Source organism: Sprattus sprattus, assembly GCF_963457725.1.
Source record: "Sprattus sprattus genome assembly, chromosome: 1".
NCBI lineage: Eukaryota > Metazoa > Chordata > Actinopteri > Clupeiformes > Clupeidae > Sprattus > Sprattus sprattus.
In genome coordinates, this window is record NC_137920.1 from 60,944,500 (window position 1) to 60,961,526 (window position 17,027).

The 17,027-nt window shown below is 43.5% G+C and overlaps 1 protein-coding gene across 1 annotated transcript; it reads left to right on the forward strand.

Annotated features, from left to right (window-relative positions):
- Nucleotides 1–4,466: 4,466 nt before the first annotated feature.
- On the forward strand, nt 4,467–13,143 carry tagln2 (transgelin 2). The gene is made up of 5 exons (XM_080834718.1): nt 4,467–4,619; nt 11,583–11,773; nt 12,100–12,271; nt 12,388–12,490; nt 12,635–13,143. Exons 2-5 carry the CDS (start codon nt 11,594–11,596, stop codon nt 12,774–12,776), a joined length of 597 nt encoding a protein of 198 aa, XP_080690844.1. The 5' UTR covers nt 4,467–4,619; nt 11,583–11,593; the 3' UTR covers nt 12,777–13,143.
- Nucleotides 13,144–17,027: the final 3,884 nt, after the last annotated feature.

Genomic DNA, 17,027 nt, shown 5'->3' on the forward strand with positions numbered 1-17,027 from the left:
CATACTTACACTTTCTGTGCTTTTTCTACCAAACTGTCCACAGGGGGCAGGCAGGTGGCGTTCACGGCAACCATGAGCCCCATGACAGAGTGTTTCGGTCCTTTCACAAGCAATGTCCCAATTCCCTACAAGGATATCTCCCTTAACTCTGCCAGTGGATACAACCCTGCTCTTGGTACGGGTGTGGTACATTCATTCACAAACCATCGGTTCAGATCAATGCAAATGCAAATATAGTGGCTAATTTGATCTTCTCATGAGCTATGGATGCATCCCAGAAGATCCTGATGTCTTTTAATTGAATTGATTGATCTCAAATATGCACTGTTATTGTACGGTTATTGTTGCTGTTCAACATTCAACACTCAAAACAACTGGATTGCCTTCTTAACAGCCATCTACATAAAAACCCATGCTGTGTTTCACAGGCATTTTCACAGCCCCGCGTGATGGACTGTATTCCTTCTCGCTCACGGTGTACTCCAACGTGGGCTCGTCGGGCAACCGGCTGTACCACCGCGTGATGCTGGTGAAGGATGGGCGCCCGGTGGCATCGGTGTGGGAGGACAACCGCGACGACGGCGAGGACAGCGCCACACACACCGTGCTGCTCACACTCACACGGGGCAGCCAGGTGTTTGCGGTGCTGCAGTCAGGCCGAGAGCTGTGCGGTGACACGCAGGGACACAATATGTTCAGCGGCTACCTGCTGTACCCAAGCGAGGAGTGAGGAGGAGAAATGCGCACACACACAAACATAAATACTGTAAACACGTGCACGCATATATACACACACACACACACACACACACACAACCAGAGCCTAGGTCACATGCACACACACACAATATCAACTAGTGATGACTACTGACTTTGTAAGAGGAACGTTTAACACACAATTATAGACATGCACACTACCAGCCGGCGTGAATGTGTGGTGGGCAAACATAAGATCTTACTCACCCACTCACTCACTCCCTTTATCAATCATTTTATATCATGACATGACCATTTATTAACAGCAGTGCACACACAAAAACACTTACACAGAGACCCATGAGCACACGGAGGACGCCCATCAAGACCATCACCAAGAAGCACCAGAAGAAGAATAAATCAGGTAAAAGTCAACCCACACAGCACCTCAAAAGAGTTTCAGACCTCTCTGGCAGCATCTGGGGTAAATGTACATGGGTCTACAATCAGACGAAAATTGAATAGACATGACATTCATGATCGGGTTGCTAGAAGGAAGCCTCTGCTCTCAAGAAAGAACAAAACTGGCGGTTTCAATTTTGCCCGAGAGCACTTGGATAAACCAAAGGCCTTCTGGAAGTCCCTTCTTTAAACAGATGAGTCCGAGATAGAATTATTTTGTCACGATCAAAACCAACAATTTTCGTCTGATTGTAGACCCATGTACATTTACCCCAGATGCTGCCAGAGAGGTCCGAAACTCTTTAGAGGTGATGTGTGGGTTGACTTTTACCTGATTTATTCTTCTTCTGGTGCTTCTTGGTGATGGTCTTGATGGGCGTCCACTTCTAGGCAGAGATGCGGTCATGTTGAATACCCTCCATTTCAAAATTATTTGTCTTGGATGGATGGATGGAGCTGGAATCTTTTGGAGATGGTCTTATAGCTTTCCCAAGACTGATGGGCTGTCAGTACCTTCTTCCTGATGTTCTCGGATATCTCGTTTCCTCTCGGCATTGTTGATCTGTGTGGGTACACCTTGGCACTACAGTAGTTTGGTTGGTTTCCTCTCTCTTTTAATCTGTATGGCCCAAACCTTTCCCTAAGGATGTCTCAGATGATCGGTTTGCTCAATTGACTAATTATTCACCCAAATAAGTTTCACTATATCTGTTACCTGCTTGACTTTATCAATTCAGCTGGGGGTTCACTTACTTTTGAAATGGACTAATTCCATGTTTCATGTAGTTTTTCAGCTTCTCAAACAATTTCCTCTAAACAAGTACATGCAAATGATAAACATAAACCTGACATTTCATCTATGGAAAATTGGTGATAAAAAAATGAAAAATCATGGTAAAACAACAGAAAACGCTTAAGTCCTCAAGGGGTTCACATACTTTCAAGTGGCACTGTAAGCCTAATACTATCCTACTGCATACTGCACCCACCCAGTGACATTACGTAAACCAAACCATTCTAACTCTCACAAAGACACACACACACACACACGCATGCACGTTACTTTCAACTGTAGCTCTCTATCATGTCACTCCATGTTTATAACACTGAAATAAAACATAATAAAGTGATAAAATATCATGTCATCTTCACACCAATTCCTTGGAACTGACAGACACTTCCTGAGAGAAGTGCTTGGTTGTCAAGTACTGACATCGTCACCCAGTGGAGAAATTTTACAAGAACTCTGTGCTGTGTTAAATGTTTCACAAACTAGAGTAAACATAGCAGACATTGAGTTATCACATACCAATACCAAACAAACAAGCAAACAATTGGCAGCGAGATAGGGAAACACCCTCTTCCCATGAGTGTGTGTGTGTGTGTGTGTGTGTGTGTGTGTGTGTGTGTGTGTGTGTATGTGTGTGTGTGTGTGTGTGTGTGTGTGTGTGTGTGTGTGTGTGTGTGTGTGTGTGTGTGTGTGTGTGTGTGTGTGTGTGTGTGTGTGTGTGTGTGTGTGTGTGTGAGCGATAAAGAGACAGAGATAGATAGGAGGTGGGGCTGTTGAAGCATTTTCCAATGAATCATCTCCTACCACTGAGTAATGAATGATTAAGTAACAGCCTTGCTGGTTGCTCCATACTGTTTGCAGAAAGTCAGACTGAATGACTAACACAGGTGTCAGTGCTGCTGAAAACACCTGGTGCCACTGTCTCAACTCAGGTGTTTGGCCTCCGCAGACCTCAACCGCACCTTTCCTGTCTCAACTCAGGTGTTTGGCCTCAGCAGACCTCAAGCACACCTTTCCTGAGGGCGTGAGTAGGATCAGCGGAGGCAAAAAGAGACGTCTACAGGACAAAAAAGAAAGTAAGAAGGAAAGAAAGGAAGGAAGGGAATAGAAAGACATGTTTACAGTAAACTCTACCAGTACTGACTGGCCTTTTGGGTAGTTGGTTGATTGGTCAGTTGGCTGTTTTTATCCTCGTCATACAAAGGTTGTTTTCAGGAGTTGCAACAAAAACATTTGTCTTTTTTCTGCTTTTAAAACTTTGTCAAGGATGCAACAATTTTACAAATTGGTTATTAAAGTATCATATCTGATAGTGCCCCAACCCATAAGATCTAGAAATATATACAGCTATTTTATAAAGGAAAGCTCTTTGCTGGAAACAGTAAGAGAAAGCCTGAGTCACCAGCCACTTGGCCTACTGCCATCATAACAAAGTAAAAAATCGAATCGAGCATCAGCCAATATATCTTAACCTGCCAACTCAGACCCGAACCATATGACTCTTCGGACTTGCTAAACCCAGTGCATAATGTCATTTGTTGGGCTCTGGTTGCTGATAACTGCAAATCTATCTTGATGATAACAACCAAACAGAAACAGACATGCTGGAGACATGAACTCCTGTAGATAAAGAGAGTGTGTAGGGTGTTGGCAGCTAGGTGATTACGTAGCCTGTACAGTATATCCATCCTGAGAGTTTTATCTGAGACGCTGACATCACTCCAGCGTTGGTTCATCAGCCTGATGTCAGTGTAGGCCGTAAGGCATGGATGTGCGGCAAACCCTGAACGTCAGAGCTCATTGTGCCACGTACACACACACACACACACACACACACACACACACACACACACACACACAGACACACACACACACAGACACACTCATGGGAAGAGGGTGTTTCCCTATCTCGCTGCCATGTGCCTTCTGTGTGCTAACGGACGAGTGTCAGAGAGTTCACCAACACTTAGTCACCATCATCACCATTATCATCTCTCTCTCTTTTCCAGCATTCCTGCCAGAGTGTATTTTTTCCCTTCATTAAAGACATCAGAACCACAGCTCACATGACATTCATAGTTGAATCCCAGAGCCTCTTCGACTCTACCCCTCTCCCACCCCCTGTAATTAATGCACTCTTGCCTCCCATTCACCCCCTTCGAATACCACTAGCCTTTCTCATTCATATCCATCTCCCTCCCTCCCTCTGTTCTCTGCCTAAGTGGTAGAATGAGGCATTTGGAGAATTTCTCTCTTGCTTGCTCTGACCGAGCCCTTTGGCAATGGTCCCGAGCTCTCAATCCTGCTCCCAAATATGGAGGTGCTTTTACAAACCAAAGGAGGAAAAGGAGGAAGAGGCACGCCCAGGAGGGAGAGAGAGAAAAAAGTAAAAAAGTACATGGCCTTCTACGGCCGTGGTTGCCTCCCACTGGATCTCTCTTTCTGTCACTCCTCCTCTTTTTCCCTTTCTCTATGTGTAGCCCTTTTTTTGTGAAGTCGGTGAAGTCATCTGTGCATGTCTGATCGCTTTAGACGGGCACTCCCAGGAGCGAACTCTGCGCTCTGTAGTAAATAGGAAGAGAGATCTGCGACGCGCGCACACATTCACACCTCACCGTAGCGCACCTCTGCCCAGGATTACACAGAAGAACACAGCAGTCCTTCAACGCAAGTAAGTGAAGCAAAATTGTGCCATTCATTGTGCAAATTAACCATTATCTTATCATCCGATATTAAATGTCTTCAGGATCTGTTATTCTTTTTTTAAGCAAATAAAGTAGCTAGTGTTGCATCCAACAACAACACAAAAAAACAGCTGAACGAAAATTGCAACCAGTTTAAAGTTGCCTAGCCTGAATTGTCCTCAAAATAATCTATGCTAGTAAAGGGACACACGCATTTGAGAGGCCTCAGAAAGGTCTTGGAAGCAGTTAGGTGGAGTGAAGTACTGCGGTTAGCAAACCGCCTTTAAAGCTTCAACTACTAAAAAAAACTTACTACGAGCAAGAACAGTACCGGAAACAAACCAACAGAATAAACTGCGATGTAGCTTGCCTGTAGCTTACCTGTCAAAAAGAATGTGCAGTGTTTAGGCAAGCAGTTAGCTCCATTACCATCTGTGTACTGTACATGCTTTAGCAATGGCATCCAAAAGAGGCATGTAGCTCTACCTGCATGTTAAAAAAACTTCCGTGTATTTGAGATTCTTAGTGTTTCTTGGGAAATATTAAGTCCAGATTTCTTCTACAGAAGAAAATCTAGTCAGAAGCTTGTGACACAGTGTGATACAGTAGATACCAGCATGGGATATCTCTTCGTGTGAGTGTTAGTGCTAATGTGTGTGTGTGTGAGTGTGTGTCATGTCCTTTAATGAATCTGGCATAGGTATACCACATCAAAACAAACACTCCTACATGTACAGTTTTCTCTTTAATATTCAAAAACCCCATGGCCTTTGTGTAACATGCAGGCCTCCTCCACTAGGACATGATGTTCTCGATTAATTCATTCTAATGAATTAAATAAGGCTTGACTGAATTACACAGATGTTTCTCTGCATACATGCTGTGTGCTGTCTAGATATCCTCCTGGCCTTTATCACATCCTCCCCTGCCAATATCTCACTTCTCTGTCTCACTTACCTAAAGAATGCAGTGTGGTATTAATAAGACTGATGTTACGGTGGGTTTTGGCTCCTCTTAAAGAGACGGACCGCGACTATGAAATTGAAACCAGTTGCACTAAAATAAACTTCTCTTTTCTGCCTCAAAGGCATTATTTTTACAGTGAAGTGCTTAAACCTGACAGCTAGAACAGATTTACTCTTGGATGTAAGACAAACAAATGTGTGGTGCAAATGCTCCTGTTGGCCGCATCTTGCCAGGATGATTTCAAGGGGAAAGACAGAACAATGCAAAGACCTTCATGCTATATTTAGGGTTCCTGCTCTGAATGCTTCTCAGGGATAATGATAGGGTCTGGTTGACCAATAACAAATTTTCAGGGCTTTGCCATCATTTTTGAGAGGAAGAAAACATACAACTGTGTCTTCATGGATGCAGTAGTAGTTACATTAGGCTTCAAAAGGATGATTGATTATGTGGAGTTGGTTGTTGACGCCAAAGTGAACACGGATCGTTCAGCAGAGAGGAGGCCTCTAATCCGTGATGCCGTTAGTGCTGTTGGAACATGTCGGCTCCATCACATCCCAGTCTGCTGCCAAAGCGGCCAAAGGCTGAGCTGAAGGTGCAGCACTCTCTCTTTCCCTCTCTCTCTCTCTCTCTCTCTCTCTCTCTCTCTCTCTCTCTCTATGAGCGGAGCCTTCAGTACCCTCTGCTCTCTCTTTCTCCCCCTCTCACTCTGTCTCTCTCCCTCTCCCTCTCCCTCTCTGGGCCTTCAGTACTCTCTACCCTCTCCTTTTCTCCATGTCCAAATGGACACATTCCAGACTCTCAGCCAAATGGCGGAAAAGAAAGAAAAAATAACTGAAAATAAAAGAAAGAGAAAAAGAATTCAAGACTGGTTTAGAAGGATAGCCTGAATTCAGGAAAGAAAAGAGGCAATTCAAGACAAGTTAAACAGGAGACCTAACATGCTGCTCTGATTATCCCACTGGATGATACAGCTGCAAGGTTAGGCACAAAGCCCCTATGGAAATGTTCAGAATCAGGCAGAGGGCACATGTTATAGATAGATACTGAGACAGAGGAGCCCCTTCTACACACTGTGGACACATCATACTGTTAAATCTGAAGGAGTCGGCCTAGCCCCCTGGGCAGAGTGTGTGGGTTCAGTTGAGCCCATGTTTATTGGTAAACGTGGGTGGGGAAGGGTGGGGAGGAGTGTGGGTGGGGGTGGATGTCCGGGAGTAAATGAGATGAGAGGCTGATCTCCAAGATGAGTCACACTGTCTGAAGCGTTCCCTGTGGATTGCATTGGAGATGCTCCCCCCCAGTCAGCTTAAATGGCAAACTGCTGACCGCTGTCCCATGTGAGTGTGCTACCCAGTCGTGTCATTCCTCCTCTGTCTATGCTGTGTTTATCGTTGGCTCGGGCATGCTGTGACTGATTTGTAGATTGGGAAATCGCATTCACAGAGGGAGAACGGGGGAGGGAGTACAAGACAGATAGAGACAGAGAGAGACAGAGAGAGTTAGAGATACAGAGGGAAACAGTCTCAGTGGGTGTTTGTGTGTGTGTGAGTGAGAGAGAAAGAGAGAGGGGGAAAGGGAGATTAGGAAGCTGGTATTTACGAGTGTGTTTGGAGTTGTTATTGTTAAGACCTGTCTCTGGTGATGACTTCATATGACTGGCACTCCATGAGGCATCTCTCCCCCTCCCCAAAAGCCTCTTAACCACAAGAGAGAGAAATGTACAGAATGCAGTCAGACCCTCAGCTACTCCGAAAGGAGTAGAGTGAGATGAGAGGAGAGGAGAGGGGCAAACGACGAAACTCATTACCTCTCTCCCTCCTTCATTCCTGGCATTACTTGCCATACTACTAGTCACAAATTTGCATTCAACGAACAGAATGCAGAGTACACACACTCAAACACACAAATACAAGTAAGCACACACACACACACACACACATGTACACAGGAGCACACTAACAAAATGGCTGATTAGCAAGGCCTTGAACAGTGACATTACAACACTTTCCGCTGGAACAGACCAGAGGAAGGAGAGAAAAGGAAGTCACACACACACACACACACACACAAACCTAAAGACACACAAACACACACACACATACATCCTCTCTCTCTTTCTATCTCTCTCTCTCTCTAAAACATTCCTATTAACCAAAAGTTACCACTTTTGCACTTTTGCGCCTGTCTGTGTGAGTCACTATGAGAAGTTTCATAAGAGATTCAGCTAGGGGCAAAATAAGGGTTGAAACAGTAGACCATTACGTAACATTTGATATAGCACACCTGTGAGAAAGTTCCCGCTTTAGAACAGCGCGTTCTTGATGTACTCGTTTCCTGTAGTTAAGGTTGTGTGTGTGTATGTGTGTGTGTGTGTGTGTGTGTGTGTGTGTGTGTGTGTGTGTGTGTGTGTGGGATAACATCATACTTATCCAGGTGGAGTGCACAAACACAGGAAGCACATACAGGAATGAGACACGCACACACACACACTGTGAAATATCCTCCACCCGATTGCCAAACACTGTTCAGCCAGTATAAACACACAATCTGACAAAGATCCCAGATGTCCTGTGGGTTTAATTAAAATGGAATCAAATCGATTTTCGGTTCCGTTCAGATTAGTTCAAGTCAGTTCAGTTCTAGAGGAGGATATTCTAGGAAGATCTTAGACAGAACGTGGAGCTTAAAGGTGCCAGGACTCATCTGAGTAAGAAGAATGATTCCTGGAAAAAGGTCCCTTTTCCAGGAATCACTTTTTGATGTCACTGAGTGCTGGGGAGGGTATCTCGTCTCGTTCTCGGTCTCGCCTAACTAGAACTTTCAGAGTCTTTTAAAGTGCAAATTTGACTTGGTCTCTGTCTCTGGATGTCCATTTACACTTCTTGAGGTTTACGATACTGAGACACTGTGGAGGGAGACAAAGTGAATGTAAACAGTTTCAGCAGGATGGACCTCAGTATCTTAAAACAGATGCTCAAGTCTGATTCTACAGTCATACGTATATGAGTTTCACCATAGTCATGACTAACATCAAACAGAGGCTCACGTCACTGACAGGAGCGATAGGAGAGATGTTGTAATTTGTCAGCAGGTAATTTAATTGGCATCAGTGCCAAGCAGCAGTTCTCAACTGTAATTATCAGCAAAGCCCTGCTGGCATAAAGCCCTGCCTGCCAGCCACTTAGAGGGAGAAAGAGGGAAATGGAAGAAACAGCAAGAGAAATAAAGAGGGAGAGGAAAGAGAGAGAGAGAGAGAGGGAGGGAGTGGAAGAGCTTGAGATAAAAGAGAGAGTGTGGGGGAGTGAAAGAGGGCGTGATTAGAGAGAGAGAGAGAGAGAGAGAGAAGGAGGGAGAGGAAAGAGAGAAAGGTGGGGTAAAACAGCTGGCCAGGGCAAAGGAAGTGACAGGGTGGGGATAGGAAGAGAGCCCAAGCCAGCGTGAATGTCTCGCTTCACAGATGGTTGACGCATGATGAAACCTCACACACAGTGAACCCAAAAGGTCCACCCTGATATCTGTGCATCTTGAAGCAGTCTATAATCAGAAACAGACGGATGAACACAACACTTATGTCAAAAAATGAAAAGGCACAAGAGGCACAAGAGGGAGAGAGACACAGCTCTCCTATTGCGAAGGCCAGAGTTAGAGAGAAGCACTGAACCAATGCCTTGCCTAACACATGATGTTGAAACCTGAACTGTAACTTGAGTGGTCTATCAGATATACCATCTTCGGTTATCGATGAACAGACTGGCAAGCACTCTGATGAATTAGAGTGATAGAAAGCTCCATTAGTCTCTTTGTTTGTTCATTTAACAGTAGAGCAAAAACAAAAAGTTCCTTTACTCCAAGGGTCCTAGAGCCCTGATAAATAATTTAACATCATGCAGTAAGTCACTACAGTCTCTCACTGGGGACCTATTCGGTCCGGATACATTCATGCTCGTCTCTCTCTCTCTCTCTGTTATTCTTCCTTGCTGCAGGCCCTGGCTCTCACGCCGGGTGCTGGCTCACAGCGTCACTCTGGAGAGATGTTTTCATCTCACTGTGTGGTCCCGCATGTTAGCTGTTAGCAGCACACACTCACCAACAAAGTCTGTGAGAGGGACTAAAGATAATGTATCTCTGCTGATAACCACAGCTGATTGAGAAGAGACAGGCAAAAGGATTTTTGCTCTAAAAGCAGAAAAAGCTGATTACTTACTGTTGATAATTATACCTGTTATGAGGTACAGTTAGACTTCAGTTAGAGAGGCAAAGTTCAGGCGTCTTCCACTAGCATGACATGAAAGACAAACAAACATGGAAAAAAAACAGTTACTACTGTTACATGTTAGTTACTAAGAGTACTTGCATGTAACTCTCAATCATTACTCTCACAAAGGTAAAATAGTGTTAAAATGAAAGATAAACTTAAAATGAAATAGTGATGTAATGTGTCGCTGCATTCCAATCTTTTAAATATTAACCCCACATGTGATGTGAAGTTCCGGATCAGTGTTTCTGTACTCCATAGCAACTGTAACAACCAGCATTGCCAGGCTCTGTATACAACCTCACTTGTGTTAGTTTAATGGATTCAAGTATTTTCGCGTGCGTGTGTGGTTTTGCCAGGCTTCAAAAATCTCCAGAGGAGATAGTACCAGACAGAGGCTTTAATTGCACTTTATTGACCTGTTATCTTCTCTTGTTTTACTTGCTTTTACTCGAACAAACACAGAAGAGAGAGAGAGAGAGAGAGAGAAAGAAATAAAGCACACATCAGGAAACTCAGATTACAAATAATTGCAGCACTTTCTGTGTTAGCTCTGAGGGAGTGTCCATGGCAGAGATTTAGCCAGCCGTCGTTGCTGCTTCCCTTGTGAGAGTGACAAGGGTTTGGCCTCCTGAGGGTAAACCGTTAATGCAGCACTAAAACACACATCCTGGCAGCGCTTTCTTTGGTCTGCTGATACAACTATGGGATGCATACGAATCTGGGGCCATCACATTCTAGTTAACAGGGACAAGGGCAGCTGACTGTTATTGTGCTTCTTTGTCATGCGATGTTGGGAGTTACAGCACTACTCAAGTATGGGTCTTGGGAGTATAATAGCCTATAATAACTTTTCCACCCATTTTATGTGTTATGATGCAAGATGTTGACAGACTGAGTTGAATGTGGAGATTTGTTATTTCAAAGTGTGTACATCCTAGGCATTATGTTAGTTTGCTGTTATTTGGAAGTTATATCAAATGGTGCCCTTTAAGGGCCAAAGTCACATACTTGGATTTTGTTTCTATCATAGGAACTGCCCGCTAGCAACACATGTGAAATGACAATACAAAACAGAAAAATGGGATTTATGTTCCTCCTTGTAGTATCACTTGTCTTGTCCAAATAGCTTGACCATACAGAAATACAAACAACTTTAAGTAGAAGACAAACAGAACCATACCAAGCTCAGCTCTCCATGCTTCAGTAACCTACGCTTGTGACACACAAGTTATTTGTACAGTAAATGTATTTTTTAATTTAGAGATGAATAATGTAGGAAGGAGTATAAAGCGACATATATACAAAGTGAGGTTTGCATTTGTCCTGTGTGTACTGCCCTGTCCTTAGACCCAGATCAATGGCGTCTGTGTTGCAAGTGTTTCATTTCAATTTTGTGTTAATTTACGTCATGAGTGTAGAAGAATAAATGGCACTCGATTCGGCATATGTGTCAGTATCAATTCATTGCTACACTGTTCATGCATGTGTTCATGTGTAGCCCTTCAGCCAAGTCTTCCACTTGTTTTTAATTAATGCCTAAAATAACTACAGATTTGAATTGTAAAAATAGATGGCATCCATCTTGCCCTTCCTTCCCCATCATATTTAAATTTGATGAAATTGGCTACTTGCAGGGTTGTTTTTTCCTGGCTTAATATAACCTCTCACAATCTCTCTATGTCTCTCTCTCGGTCTGTGTCTTTCTCTCTCCGTGTCCTGGCAGAAGCTACAGTCATGGCAAACAAAGGTCCCGCGTACGGTCTGAGCCGCGAGGTGCAGAGCAAGATCGACAAGAAGTACGACCCTGAGCTGGAGGAGAGGCTGGTGGCCTGGATCATGGCCCAGTGCGGCGCCGAGGTGGGATCACCCGAGCCCAGCAAAACTGGCTTCCAGAACTGGCTGAAGGACGGATGTGTGAGTTTCTGCCTCGCATTAAGCACTTCACTGGAGCGAGTGTGTGTGTGTGTGTGTGTGTGTGTGTGTGAGTGTGTGTGTGTGTGTGTGTGTGTGTGTGTGTGTGTGTGTGTGTGTGTGTGTGTGTGTGTGTGTGTGTGTGTGTGTGTGTGTGTGTGAGTGTGTGTGTGTGTGAGTGTGACAGTTCAGAAAATGCACTGGTCATTCCAGGAGGATGTATTTTTAGAAGCATATAGTTGCCTAATTTAATCTAAGCCCCTCAACATAAACCAGTGCTTCAGCATGTCTTTGATTTCTGTGTCTCTCTCTTCATCCTCATCCTTCAGGTGCTGGGTCATCTCATCAACAGTCTCTACGGTGCAACCAAGCCCGTCAAGAAGGTTCAGGTGTCAGGGATGGCCTTCAAGCAGATGGAACTGATCTCCCAGTTCCTCAACGCTGCTGAACGCTATGGAATCAACAAAACCGACTTGTTCCAGACCGTAGACCTCTGGGAGGGTGGGTGTGACACAGACTCAGCCACAGAGGCCCACTACTCACACACTCGTGACAGTTACTCAACTACTTTGATCATTTTTATTTACACTGTTTCTCATTTATGTATGTGTGTTTAGGTAAGGATTTAGCAGCTGTGCAGAGAACGTTGATGGCACTTGGTAGCTTGGCCGTCACCAAGGATGATGGCTGTTACCAGGGTGACCCTGCCTGGTTTCACAAGTGAGTAAAATGAGGAACTCTATCAATAAAGTGACAGTCACCATTAGAAATACGATACATGAACACCAAACCCCTGCAAAAAAAATTCAACTAAAAATGTCACCAGTAAATCCTTAATGTATAAATCTGTGTGTGAATGTGCAGGAAAGCCCAGGAAAACAAGCGGGACTTCACTGATGAACAGCTCAAAGAGGGCCAGAGTGTGATCGGCCTTCAGATGGGCACCAACAAGGGGGCATCCCAAGCTGGCATGACGGGCTATGGACGGCCCAGGCAGATTTTGTAAAACCAGCTCAGCTCCCCAATGTACCCAACCAACTTCATCTCTCTCGGTCATCTCCCACCCTCAACGTCCCAACATTCACTGAAACTGGAGCTTCACAGGGACCAACACACACACACACACACACACACCCCCACACAACACAAACACACACAACACACACACACACACACACACACACACACACACACACACACACACACACACACACACACACACACACACACAGCAACACAGCAACACACACAAACACACTACTATACATATGAACATACTTTGACCAAAGACTTTTGTTGTACACCCACATTCCTCATTTTTTTTGTACATTGTATGTTGATTATTATTAATTTTGAAAATTGAAATTAAAAAGACTTTTAATTTTAAATAACCTCTGAAGTTTCTTTGTTCATACTGTGGAAAAACTGCGTAGGAAAATGAGCCGGGAGCACTGGCTCGGGACACCCAAGTGAGAAAAGTTAAAGAGATTGGCCAACTGCTTTTCTCTTTTCTCCTCTTCTCTCTTTCTCCTCTAATCCGTTCGTTTTGACCTCTCAGCTTTGTTCTGGTCTGCCCTGGTTTGTGTCTTGGCTTTTAAAATGCTCCCACAGAATTGGGATAGACACTCAACATGAACGGAACAAGCAGGAAGGGATAGAGGGGGGATGTAAGACAGAGAGAGAGAGAGAGAGGCTGCTTGCCGGCTGGATTCTGTTACTTGAAGTGATGTATCTCACTGACAGGACCTTTCCTCATCCGCCAGTAAATGGGAATGTTCTCTGCTAAGGTAGAACACTAGGGACCAGAGTTACTGGGAACAAGGAAGTGCCAAATGCAATGAATGGAATAGGACAAAGTACAATGGGACACTAAGAAGTGAGTCAGCATGCCATACTGTTTCCAATGAATGACAGAATTTAGATTTCTTTTTCTTCTCCACCAATACAAAATTATACTGAAAGGTGATATTATTATTACAGAATAGAAAAGAAAAAAAAAAGAAACTGGCTGGCAAATAATACTCCTCCCACTCTTCCTTTTTTAAAGCTCAACTTTGCTTTTGTAGCAACTATGTTTTTATGTGCATAACAACCATGTAAGAAACAACAAGGCCTGATGCAACATGCAAAAGAGGCATTGTGTGACTCATTTCAAACCAGACTGACACAAACACACGTACACCTTCAAATAGCTTAGAATAGGATAGGCATGTTCCGAGACCTTATGGGACCCAAAGTTTCTGAAGACAAGAAAGAAGACATAGTTTCTGTTAACTGTTGGGCGTGACTCGTCTGAATTAAATCGCTGTAAGGTGGAAAATCAATCTTGATGTGTGTGTTCACCCTGCCTCGGGTGAGAGTCAGAGTAGCGTGTGGGTGGAACGGACATGCGTCTTAGCCGGGCTTAGATACCGTATCTCTGTCAGCCCCACAAAAGCGGTGACATCAGTAGGCCCGATCTGGTCACCCTGGCGACGGCAAACAACCAACATAACAACGACAAGGGGACTCGCTGCCTCCTTCCTCTGTCTCCATGTCAACCGTCAACCCCCCATTGCTTGCTCGCTTGCTTCCTTCCTTTCCTTCCTTCCTTTTCTCACTCAGACCACTTCTGAACTTCAAATAACCCCTCAGTTTGACTAAACACAGTAACACAATGACACTGCTAGGGGAACTCAATGAAGGGGCCAAGTTTGTGACATGGAGAGAGAGAGAGAGAGAAAGAGAAACAGAACGACAGAGAGAGAGAGAAAGGGGGTAATTGGTGGTGTAACATCAATCAATAGATAGAAAAAGCTGACAAATGTTCTCTTGGTTGTGAGAAGTTAGTTCGGTGCTCATGTGAAAGACTGTTTGGCACTGCCCTGGATCTCATGACCTGGCTGTGTATGACATTATTTCAGTCAGGACAGGCTTTTTCTGTGTTGCTTTATTAAGGCCTGTCCCCTTGTGGTCACTGTGGAGATTACACACAAATCCACCACCTTCTGCAGCCAAGTCAGGTCATTAAATCATAACCACAAGCTCTTCCAGCTCAGTTTCAACAAATACCAAATATAAAGACCTTGAAAAAAATATTGCTACATTTACGTGCTTGTCAAACAGGATTTTCAAGAGAGCTGATTAGTATGGAGCCAAATAACAGCCTCCAGTAATTTGACTTAGCCAGAGCAATGTCTTCATTGAAGAGAAAAGAGCTCAAGATCCTGCCTCTATTGGAGAGATTGCCTTCCTAATCCTGTAGATGGAGATCATATTTAGCATCAGGGTAAGGATATTATGGGGGAAAGTAATGGAATTTTCAGTAAGAGGTGACAGCAGGCAGAGATGGGCAGTATTTCAATTACTTGTATTTGAAATACTAGTTAATTTGCTTTTGAGTATTTTGTAATTTGTATTTGATAGGGCCGATAAAAAAATCTAATTTATTTTGTATCAAAATACTTTAGAGTGGAGTAATTTTGTATTTAAAATACTCAAATTACTTTCCAGTGTTTAGGCAGAAGGAGATTTTTGTCAGATTCTACCACGAGACCATCTGATCTGCCTCTGAATGTCATTATCGAATCAGTCAATTTGCCAAAAGTGTTGCTTCTTATGGCCCGAAAAGGAAATCACCCCAGATCTCTCTCATTGACTCTCATGTTAAATCAATTTTTTTCACAAAACAGGGTTGTGGTCGTAAACTTAGAAAGCTGTCTTGATCCTTGTCAATTTATCTTCATTAGTACACCGACTTAAAGGAGGTTCTTTCAAAGAGCAAATCCAGTTGTTGCACTGAACGTTAGCCATCTTGACACAATGTGACTTGATGAAAGCTGTGTGATGTCCTTATACGCAATTAGAGCTAAGGTCCGGGACGCGATCTGGCACCCCGCGCCTGGGCGAGACTCTCCACTTTGTGAATGAGACGCACCTCACCTAGAACGCGATCTGGCACTCCGCGCCGCATTGCATAGAGGAAGGGGCGCGGGCGCACATGAGACTCTTAATAAAGATCTAAGCCTACTATTAACGTTGTTGAGACTCTTACTAAAGATCTTACTCATTCTAAGAGAGACAAAACAAATAGCTACACGGTCATTTATCTGTGCGATGTCACATGTGTGCGCCAGTGTTGTCAATCACATGCGGGCGCCAATGTTGTCAAAGATAATCTGTAACTTGTGGAAGTTGTATTGTTAAACGGTGAGTACTTTGGTAGATTAAAGTGTAAACTTTGAATACAAATGCTATTACAACTTCTATACGTTATCTGTAAGGTTGTGAGTGTGCAGTGGTAATCTAAGTTGGATTCGTAAAACGTATTTTAGGAAATAAATGACATTGCTTGACGTATAGCTATTTGTCTCTGTTTTGTTACCAACTTTCAACCTAATAAAAATCTCAACAACGTATATAGGAGGCTAAGATCTTTAAAAAGAGTCTCATCGGCGCGGAGTGCCAGATCGCGTCCTAGGTGAGGCGCGCCTCATTCACAAAGTGGAGCGTCTCGCCCAGGCGCGGAGTGCCAGATCGCGTCCTAGCACTTACCTGGCAATTTCGTATGACGAAAGCACGGTGGGGATAGCCCTCCCGGAAGCCATAGAGATTGCAATGAGAGCCCTGTGGCGGCGGTTACAAACATGAAAAAAAGGATACGGAACCACTGACATGGGCCCATCATAAAAGCCTGCACCTGGCCCTGTGGTTACTACGTTACGCCACTGATTAGCCCAAACCTGAATGTTCTGCTATACCAAATTGTGAAAAATCTGAAAAAGTATTTCCTGTATTTTAAAAATACAAAATACTTGTATTGTATTTTGTTACATTTTCTGGCAACAGTATTTTGTATTTTATTTTGATACATTTATTTGAGGGGTATTTTGTATTTTGTATCAAAATACATTTTGATGTATTTTTGCCCATCTCTGACAGCAGGTCCATCTAATAAGTGGTATCGCTTTAACATATTTAGGCTAACCTGGATAGGAAAAGTTTTTCAGTATGTTGTATTCAATTTGAATTAATAACGTAAGTGATTGCTGATTATCAATCGATTACATTGTTTTCTTAAATCTAATCTTACTTTTCATTTCTACACATACAAATGTAACATTTACTGCTGTTGTTTGGGAGTACAATATATTTTAAATCCACCTTACTATGTAAATGTTGCAATGATTTTTTTCCATCACTGTGTTAGCAATTTGTGTTAACTGTTTTAAGATCCACTGACTATTCCTCTGCCCTTGCTTCTGTCAGGACACTCATA

Coding starts and splice junctions, on each gene's coding strand:
- tagln2 (XM_080834718.1), top strand. CDS start 11,594: ATGGCAAACAAAGGTCCCGCGTACGGTCTGAGCCGCGAGGTGCAGAGC. Junction 11,774..12,099: donor ACTGGCTGAAGGACGGATGT/GTGAGTTTCTGC, acceptor CTCATCCTTCAG/GTGCTGGGTCATCTCATCAA. Junction 12,491..12,634: donor GACCCTGCCTGGTTTCACAA/GTGAGTAAAATG, acceptor GTGAATGTGCAG/GAAAGCCCAGGAAAACAAGC.